At 40.4% G+C, this 10,413-nt stretch overlaps 1 protein-coding gene across 1 annotated transcript in view; it reads left to right on the top strand.

Moving 5' to 3' along the window:
• Positions 1–10,413, top strand: part of C2CD3 (C2 calcium-dependent domain containing 3) — a gene marked incomplete at its 5' end in the record, with an annotated part of 37,996 nt that overhangs the window by 9,860 nt on the left and 17,723 nt on the right. Inside the window, 6 exon segments of the mRNA XM_009701585.1 lie at positions 1–69; positions 1,281–1,549; positions 2,517–2,606; positions 3,467–4,087; positions 5,025–5,342; positions 9,676–9,814. The exon segment at positions 1–69 is cut by the window's left edge and continues 17 nt beyond it. Of these exon segments, the coding sequence (XP_009699887.1) occupies positions 1–69; positions 1,281–1,549; positions 2,517–2,606; positions 3,467–4,087; positions 5,025–5,342; positions 9,676–9,814 (1,506 nt within the window).

The raw sequence follows: 10,413 nt of genomic DNA, 5'->3' as shown, positions 1-10,413 counted from the left end.
AATAACTACTCAAGCTGTTTCTCTTTCTGTACAAATACACAGAGCAGCTGGTTTGCAAGCAGCAGCTAGGTAAAGCCTAATTCAAAAAGAAAGATTTTTCTCTTAAAATAGCTTTATCTGGAGGCAGCAGGCTGAGACATTAGATTAGAACAAATTATAACTGACCAACTTTCTCTCTGCAGAGACCGAGATTCAAACTGGGTTCTGATCAGAAGTGAAAATAACTTTCTAAAGAACTTCAGTGGTTATCTTTGTCCCTTAAGCTGCAGTACAGCGTGGTAGCATTCATTCTGCGGAAGGATCAAGATTGTAAAAGCACTTTTTTCTACATTTCCACTTGTTTCAACACCAAAGGATACAAAAATTGGCTGATATACAGTGGTCCCTATTTGGGCATTGGATCCTGGTGTTACTGATGCTATTTAAAAGCTAGCTGAGATTTGTTTTCTTGAATTTCACTGTGGAAACATCGATAAACTAGTAAATGAAACACGTTCCTTTTCACCACAAGGCTGCTGCTCTAAGTGCATGGTATCACCTGAACTTAGTTCCAATATGCAATTTTCAAGAACTAAGGACGAAAGGGCTAGAAGAGGAGTCAATTCCATAAGAGAAGGACAGCTCCTGTCATTCTAGAGCAGTGCTCACTGACCCTTTCTCAGTGTTGCTGAGCTCCTGATCCATCTTAATTCAAGTAGACTCTGTAAGATGAGGATCACTACTATATGGTGCTTGGAGAAGTTAAGAAAGTGGAATGACCTCAGACTCCTCATCCTTCAGGTGCATGACCTGAGTAATACCTGGGTCTGTTTTACTTGTAAATAATTCTGTCTGCTAATTTCACCTCCTTTTGCTTGTCAGTACTAGTCTGTAAAAATAATGTGGCTTGGCCTTTTGCTTCCTTCTAGAGCAGGTTCTCCGGGAAGTTATCCTACAGCTTTTTCTACAGTATGGGATATTTTTAGAGGTGCTGAGTACTTTCTCAACCACTTTGGTCTCAGATCCTGACAATGATAACAGCGCATCCACCAGTGGTGGACCTTGTAATAGTTACTCTCACCATTTCATATCTGTTCCTAGTATGTTCAGGTGAAAAAAAAAATGGTGAAAAATAATATGCAGCCAGAACCCACATCTGTTTTGACTTACAACATTCACTATTTTGTCCCATCTTTTCACCATGAAGACTTGAAACCTTTGCTTTAATTGTGTTGATTCCTAGATTCCTTGTACCTTATATTCATTCTCTTTCTTCTTTTCTTTTTACATACTAAATGAAGAGCTGTGGCACAAAAGAACCCTTCGGTCCAGTACTATGCAGGTGTGGGAGTTAATGCTTATGTCTCTGTGCACCTCTCCTTCCTACCTGAGACAGAGAGACGCAACACACGAGCTGTGGCTTGTACTTTCTGCCCAGAGTTTGAGCATCACATAGAGTTTCCTTGTAACCTCATCATTCAGAGAAGTAGTGGAGAAGCCTCTTGTCTGGGGGAGCTCTTGCAGACTGCCAATATTGTCTTCTCTATCTACCATCAGAGCACCAAGTCAGGTAAGAGGACAAGTGATTACAGTGACTGAAGGCTGTTGCAGAATGACCAAGTCCCCTTAATTTTTAGTTGAGAAGAGAGATTATTGATAGAATCATAACATAGTTTGGGTTGGAAGGGACTTCCAAAGATCATCTAGTCCATCTCCCCTGCCGTGAGCGGGACATCTTCCACTAGATCAGGTTGCTCAGAGCCCCGGCCAACCTGACCATGAACGTGTCCAGGGACTATTCTGTGCAGTTGCTAAAAGATGTAATTACCTAAACTGTCTCCAGAGAAAGCTTTGGTAGATACTGTTCCCCTTGTGGAAAGAGTTAAGGTTTCTAAGACTCCAAATGATCAAGATCACCTTTTAAATGAAAAGCTAATGTAATTAGCAGTAATAGTGCTTGACTCTTGGAGCACCCTGCCTTTGTACTTGGACGCCTGTTTGCCTCCACTTCATGAACGAGGTAATGGAGGTTCAGAGAAATGATAGCTTAAAATCCTCCAATGATCCTGTGGGAGGTAGGCAGGATTCTTTTACAACATAACAACATGTTGTAGAATTATTTTATAAACAAAATTTACCTAAAGATGATATCTGTTTTTACTCCTGGGGGAGAAAAGTCAGGAGTGGCATGCTGTTTGGGTAACTGACCACTAGCTCCTACCCAGTTACTTAATGTTCACCTATGGAAATATTTCCCAAAGTTTCTCCAAATTCAGTGGTGGTGAATTCAGAGCAGGTATCCTGTCATGAATATGCAGTGGCAATGCTTACAAACAGGTTTTGTTCACACCCCTGTTTCTCACGACCTGGTGTGTACTAGGCCATTTGTTTTGACTTTGTCCTTTTTTTCGTGGGTTAAAAGTGTTTTCAGTATGACAGCTGAGCTATTTGTTGTTGAGGTGATACAGCTTTCTTTCACATCACTTTTGAATCTTGCGTTCCAGTTTGGTGTATTTGCAAAATGATTTATTTTCCAGCCACTGAGACATCGGCAGCTCGAGCATCAAGAGATTATCTTCTTGGGACAGTCACGATTCCAACCAGAGACCTTCTGAGAAGAAGATCAGGTAATACAGCAGCGTTATGCTGCTGACATTCTGGGTAAATGCTATAGTAATTGCTTGAAATAATTTTCATTCCCATTTTTGGGGGGTTTGGTTTGGTTTGTTTTTAGACCAAAGTTCTCTCAGACATTGCACATGCCTTCATTAAAAATCCTGTATTAGAAAACTCATACAGTTGTTTGAAGGTCAGTTTTCAGGCTGTAGGATGTATAGTAGCTGAGTGAATATTAACCTCCTTAGTATTTTATTCAGTGCCATTTGTTTTCTACCTTAAGATGGAAAGTCCAAGAGTAGCAGTGTTCAGTGGAGGACCAATGATTGCTTTTGAGATGTCAGAGCTGGAATCAAAGGCTTAGATAGGTTAGAAAGCCATTGGATTAACTTTTTTTTAAACTAAATGTAAAATATCTCCTCTATCTAGTGTTAGTTTGTGATGATAAAGTCTTGTAATGATAATGTTTTCATTATCATCTTGGTTATTTCTGCTTTAATCTCAGTATAGGGCTAGTTTTCTCGAACGTGAAGTTTTGGGTTTGTTCTTAATGGGAAGAGAGGAGGAAAAAAAACTGAGAATGCCTAATTTTATAACTGGAGATTCTTGGGATATAGTTTTGTTGTAAAATGCGTGTTGTTAATGAAATGGAAAGTAAAATGCCTTTGGGATCCAGAACTGCCAGTGAGGTTTTCTGAGGTCTAAATATTTGCTGCTTTTTCAGGTTAGAAATCATTTGACAAATTCCAGACTTTCACAGGAAATAAACGCTTCAAGTACTGATCCTTGACTAATGACCAGAGAGTGGAAAATTCTTTACTGATGTTTTTAAAAGGTAGGGTAAGTCTAATTATGATCTTTTCTCCTGAAGGTATTACGGGCTGGTACCCAGTTACCCAATCTGAAGATCTAATGCCTTCGCACTGCACGAACGTCATGCAGGCCATTGTGGGAGGACTGGAACTTTCTGTTACCTTTGCTCATCAGGGTGACAGAGAGCGTGTTTTGGAGGCCGCTAAGCTCTTGGGATGGAATAGCGAGGAGAGCCATGAAGACAGCATGGATGATAGCGACGAATGGGAGCAGCGTCCCAATCCAGCGACTGTGACCATCTCAACCCCGAGAGTATGGCTGCCAGTCCACTGTGTGCTGCTTGCAGGCCAGACAGACCTAAATAAAAGCACTTACTGCTACCTCAGGTACAAGCTATATAATCAGGAAGCCACGTGGACTTTGCTTCGGAGGCCAAAATTGAGTGATGACACAAAGAATGTTACAGTGACCTTTAAGAAACCAAACAAGGTGACTCTCAGAAGGAGCCAAGGACTGCTTTGGTTCTTCAGAGAGGAGAAATTAGAAATCCAGGTGTGGTGGGCATATGGTAAAGAAAATGATGTGGAAAGACCACTTGATACAGATCGTCTTATTGGATCTGCCTATGTCGACCTTGCAGCATTAGCAGAGAGGTCAAGGAAGACACTAAGTGTTAGTGGTAAGTTCCTAAAGAACAGTATCATGTTTCATTCCTCTTTATTGATGTTTTAGTTTGGTTACTTCTCTAGTCACTTTAAGCAAAACGTTTGCAGCTTTGTTTAGTCCCCTATGCAACACACTCTCAGCTCCTCCTTTCACTGCAGATAAATAAGGTTAAAATGCTTGTTTCTCTGAATTCAAAACTTAGCAAGTTTAAGTGGATGAAAAATTGGCGGTAATGATCAGTAATAGGGAGAGCAATTAGCCTACGTGGATTGATGAAGAATGTTTCTTCAGAATTACAAATTGAGCATCGTAATAGGATGAGAAGCAGTAAGAATAATGTCTCTCAAGGAGGCTGAATGCCTGCAGTCAGAGCAAATGTCTAAGCACTGAGAAGGTCTTGGAAACTTCTGCTTTATTCGGTTACTTAGGCTTCTGTCATCTACATGGTATCCATCAGCCATCAGCTTGCAGGTAGATTTGTGGACAGGTTATTGGGTCTTCTTTTGAGTGTGCTTGGGGAAGGGAGAAGGAACTAGAGTCAGAACAAATTTTTATGCTGTGTATATGTTGTATTCTCCATATATGTATATAAAATTATGCAGAGGCACTATTCCCAGGGCTCTCGGGAAGTTGATGCACTTTAAAATAGTCATCTGAGCTGCCAGTGGGAAAATGAAGGTGTAACCAATTTCGGGGATTGGTCACTGTTTTTAACCTTTACAAACTGATACTTCTACCGGCATGGGATTGGTCACTGTTTTTAACCTTTACAAGCTGATACTTCTACTGGCACGCTGGGTGATACCTTGCATAGAAATTACATTGAAAATCAAAATTTATTCTGCTGATCTGATGTGAGATCTCTGCTGTCATGAACTGGACCAGCTCTTTTCCAGGATCTTAGTTTTTCTTTGGCTTGTTCAGCTGGTTGGTTGTGAATTCTCTTGCAGGGGTTTATCCACTGTTCAGATGCAATGCTGCAAACCTAACAGGAGCTGCTGTACGTGTTCACATCGTCCTTTCTTCCACTTCTGCTGCTCTGCCCAGCAGACTTCACTGTGCTGAGGAATACAGCAACAGTGAAGATGAAGGCCCAGAGAAAGCCCCTGATCTGAGCCAGCAAGTCTCTGAAAATCAGAGTCAGAAACTGGATATCGTAAATTCAGAAGTCACCAATGGCAAACCACAAGAAGAAGATGTGATATTTCTGGAAAACACAGTTGCTGTCAATATCCTTGTGGAAAGAGCAATGCATCTAAGTTTAAAAGGTGACATCATGACCCTTCTTATTTTCTTCATGGTTTTTGTTTTTTTTCTCCTCTGGGTTCTGTTCATAACAGGTACTGCACGGAGCAATTAAAAAACAAATCATCAAACTTACTCCAGCACAGTGAATGGATGTGATGGGTTTCGAAGTTGGCTTTGTAATGTAACCCCAAGAGCATTGCATCATTGTATAAGGGCAGGGAAAGCAGGAGGTTAAACTATTCAGCCTATCTCTATTAAGAACATCCCAAATATAAATACTATAATGTTCACTGTTACAGATGACAGCTGAATTCTGAAGTTAAGCGTTATCTGAATAACTTAACCCCAAGACACTCATATCTCAAAGAGTCTTGCAAATTTGCATTTTTAGCATATAATCAATTTGTAAAGCTGGCTTACTCGTGCTATCTGGAGGCTGCCAGACACAGCAGTGAGGAAGGGCAATGTAAGGGCAGAGCAGTCGGAGCTCACCCAGGCTTCACACACTGCTTCCTGCTCTCTAGAGTGGGAATTACAATTCGGTGGCTAGTCACTATGCTGGGGATCATCAAAGAATTGCTCCTTGCTTTTAAATTCATGCTAAGCATATTAAAATATTCCTTCCTAGCAGGTGATGTTTGGTTCTTGATGTGCAGCAATGTTACACACTTGGTGAATTTGCAGGTTTTGGAGCCTTTTGTTTTTCCCTCAAGTTGCAGTCTGTAAATGCATCTCTTTGTTAAAGATGAAGTAAACCCTTTAAGGCACATCAGGTGCTCTACCCTTCACCTTGGGCACCTCTAGCACTGCATGACTTGATCACTTGGTGTTTGCTCAGCATTTGGAGTGGTCTGATCTTGTTTGGGCCATTGGATGCTACCTAAATACAAATAGGAATAAGGAACTGACCTGAGGTGAGTTTACTGGGAATGCCTCTGTTAAGATCAACTGTTTCACAGTCCAGGTGATATGCCAGAAAGGAACGTTCAGTGGTTTTGACATGATAACACAACTAAGAGTCAAATGTAAGCCATGCTTTAAGTGTAACTAATTCTGATACATACTGAACCCCATAGATAGCTTTTTTATAATGGTTCTATAATCTTCTGGAATTCATAGTCTTTGGAAACCAGATGCGACATTGTTTGCTACTGCAAAGTTTTTGGTGGGATAAAGGAGGTCTCTTTTGGTGGTGTACACCATTGCAATATTTCCATCTTCAAACAACTTATCATTTTAGGAGATTTTTAGAAGTAAGTAACTGAGAAGCAACTGATACACTGAAACAAATGCTATATAAGCTGGTTTTGAGAAGAATTTTCATCCTTCATGATAACAATTTCACTATTGTGTTACAGATAAAAAGACTGGAATACATTTCCAGTCCAGTATATTATGTATGATAAACTTCCTGCAATTTTGGAAGAATTACCTCACATACACAATTTTCATGAAACTGAATGAAGATACAAAATGTTGCCCCAAGCCTCTTCATATTTCTCGTGGTCTAAAGTCAATTTTCCTGTTTTCTTCTTCATCTTCCAAATAATATAGAGAAAAGAAATAGCCGAAATTTCGTTGGAAAGAAATGAAATTAATTCTATAAAAATGTAAAAGTTCTACAAAATGCAGAAGTTCAAACGAACAAGTCTCTTCTCTAACTTAGTTCTGACTGTTTTGAGCACTGCTTCGAACAATTAGAGCAGAATTCTCCATGCACCTTTTAAGGACTGAAGTCACTTTAATCTGTAGTTGCTAACCTCTTCCTGCCATGTTTTTCATCTTTTTCTGTACAGTTCTCGCATCCCCAGGGAATAGATGTCTGATAATTTTCTTCTATCTATGGTAGCCATCATCATTTTATGATGGCAGTCCAGACCATGTCATGCAGGAGGTGCCCTAGGCTTAAAGCTCTTGTATTTTACCACCTGCTTCCTGAACCGGCAGGTCACACACCTCAACTCCTTCTCTCACTTCATCTTTCAAATACTGCTTTTATAAAGCAGAATAAAACTACTATTTCTAAGTGTAACTTCTTTGTATTTCTAAGTGTAATTTCTTTGCAAAGTTCAGGCATTGGGAGTTGGTAGGCTAAATCAGGCTCTGTAAGACTCTTTTGATCTTACAGAGATGAGTTTGATCTTACAGATGGCTGAGTTTTCTTATTAGGGCCAACAATTCTTTCTGTTATAGGCTTTTCCTAGAAGAAAAGCAAGCTAACACTTGAGAAATGCCGGTTTTGCCTTTAACTACAAAGACTAATTTTAGGTTGCCTTTACATGCAGGAGATGGTGGGCTAGTCTGGACAGGTCTTTCTCATTTCTCTAAGTTGAGCTCACATTGCATGCATCACTGTTTGAGTTGTCGGATCTACAGGCTTATCAAACTGCAAAGAGTTTTGTGGGGCATGTTTTAACTGAAGTTATTATGGATATTGTAACAAAAAAAATCTTGTTCTCAAGCAAATCCTCATGGTCAAGGCATAAATGAGCAGTAACTCAGTGAGCTACTATAAATCAGTCACATTTAATCATATTTTCACAGAAAATCAGACTTCAGGAGAAAAGAGAATTATTATTAGTTAAATCGGATTTATACTCATCAGTTTTGGTCATTCTGGCCAGTAAGCTCTTGGAAAAGTCTAAAGCCACATGCTGAGTCCTTGGAAAGCCAAAAAAGGAGGAAACAATCTGTAATAATGGAGTGAAAGTTGGTTGCAAAGTCTGACCTTGTTTTCCCTTGGCTAAGTCCATTTCTCCTAGCAGATTTTGCCAGCTACAAATTCACCATCTGCACAGCTCTGTAAGCAGTGAAATGCTACTACAGCTTTACAAACTGTGATATGCTGCAGCAAATTAATCTCACTGATGTGAACGTGACTAAAAGGGTCCAAACCTGGAGGATGGGTCACATGCAGAAAGGAAGAGGCCCTAAGCATCTCTCCTCCTTTTTGAACTATAATTCAGTCCAAGTGATTGTATAATTTCTGCAGCTTTCATTCAACAATCTCTAATCCATAATACCCAGCAGCATCTGGGGAACATCTCGCTCCATCCCTTAATTTGACTTTGTGTTCCTCTGATGATAAACTATCTGCCTCTAAGTGCAAACATACCCAATTAAGTCAGACTAGTTAATTCATTATCTGTTTTCTCACAAACTTTTTCCCAAGTTATTTCAGGATGAATGAGGGAGAAAATCCTTGTGGTTCCAGCCCTGAACGGTGTTTACACAAGGTGTCTTGTAAAGGTTTCAGTGGTGCATCGCGGAGTGAATGTCATCCTCGTCGCTTAGCTTGGCAATCAGAAAAGCCCAGTTTATGCGTAGATTAAAAATGGTATTTTCTGAAGCTACTTATAAACAATTTCAGCAAAGCCTACCTGCTGCCCCGGGTTATAGCTTCCTGAACTAGGACATGAAGGCAATTGATTTTTCCCTCCTTAACTCTAATATGAACTTTGATGTTTTGGCCAAAATGTTAAGGAGTCATCTACACTGGACTTTCTTCTCCAAGTTCCTGCTAGTGCAGTAGCAGGGCTGGTGGGAGCACGTGTGCACTTAATAGTGACCGGTATTTTACTTTCCGTGTGCTCTATCCCTGCGCAAAGCATGTACCATGGGGAAATATAGGGAACTCTGACAACTGATCTGTAACACAAACTCCCACTTCTGCAATGGCTATGAAGGGCGGTGGGAGAAGTTGGGAGGGAAGCCAGCAAGAATTTGAGATAAAATTGTATATACTGCTTTTTCCTCTGTATTTAAATCTTTATGACATAAGAGAGTGGTACTTGTTTCTACCTTGCAGGGTTGTTAAATTTCTTTATTTCAGTCTTTCTGAGGTGGACTAATAGAGGCTATAAAAAAGTTTATTAATCCTTGGGTATCGTTAACACCGACTGTGCTTTTTCTTACTCAGTCAACACAAGCGAGGTTCCTCTCAGCAGTCCAGCTGTTAAGTCACACTGCCTTTCCTAACGCTGGGTATTTTCTGTGCTTGCAGCTAGGATTGCCAAACTGTGTGGTCCAGCACAGAGGGTAGCTCAAGCACTGGGACAGGGTCCTGGGGACCTGGGTTTTAGTCCTGGTTTTGCCTCTGACTTCTCAGATAATCTTGGGCAAATGATTTTTCCGTTTCTCCCTTGAATATTCCAGTTTCTGCTCTGTAAAAGGTTCACGTAATGTTTGCTACCATTGTGAATACAAAGTATTTTCAGCTCCACCAATGACAAGGAGTGTTTCCTAGAGGTGGATTTCTTTGTTAATTATCTGTTTTTAATTGCTTAGCTGCCTTTGGATTATTTTTTTTTCATTATTAATAACAAAACTGTATTTAATTCTGTGTAATTTTAGGGAGTCCTTTGACAGAACGTGAAGTAACAGCACCCAGTAGCTGTGTATCATTTGCTGTTGCTGGTGCAGATGCTCCAATAACCACTTCAGTAATAGAAAATACAGACTCACCGGTCTGGGACTTTCAGCAGCAAGCAAGGTGAGCGATGTGAACTCACACACTTTGGATCTGACAGCCAGGCTAGGTGTGAAAAGGATACCCAGTTAGGAGTGCCCTTCTACTTACTGGCCCTGTACTCTCAGCTAAAAATGCTTATTTCCATGTTTTACAATCACCACATGTTTATATTGGGCAAAAAGTTGTTTGAGGAGGCTCGGTCTTAAAGCTAAGGTGAGGAAGGGCAGTTTGATGTGTGCGGAATTTTGGCTTAAGACCTTGGGTGAGTCAGGCTATTTCCACTCATCTGTAGTTTCCCCAACTAGAGGAAGGGGCTGCTAATTGGTAAGGACTCTTGGGAAGGCTGAGTAAGATTTGATCCAATTTATTGGTTTTTTCTGTATGTTTTACTTTGTTTCGTGCTTAGAACTTATGCCCTTGTCTGGACCAGAGCTCTAAGTTTGGATTCACCTACCAAAACTTTATGTATCTGGAAGTTAGGTTTCTGACTTTGAGCTGTTCAGCCGTGTCTTCCTCTGCAGTCGCTGGAGAGATGCAGGCACTTGGCCTGTGTTAGAGGCCCAACTTAGGACAAAATTCCCTAAGGATGCCTGTTTCTCTCCAATCATTGCCAAAATAGT

Source organism: Cariama cristata, unplaced genomic scaffold (genome assembly GCF_000690535.1).
Source record: "Cariama cristata isolate BGI_N322 unplaced genomic scaffold, ASM69053v1 scaffold8046, whole genome shotgun sequence".
In the NCBI taxonomy this organism is placed as follows: domain Eukaryota; kingdom Metazoa; phylum Chordata; class Aves; order Cariamiformes; family Cariamidae; genus Cariama; species Cariama cristata.
The sequence above is the reverse complement of the archived record's forward strand: the minus strand, read 5'-3'. Positions and strand labels throughout refer to the sequence as shown.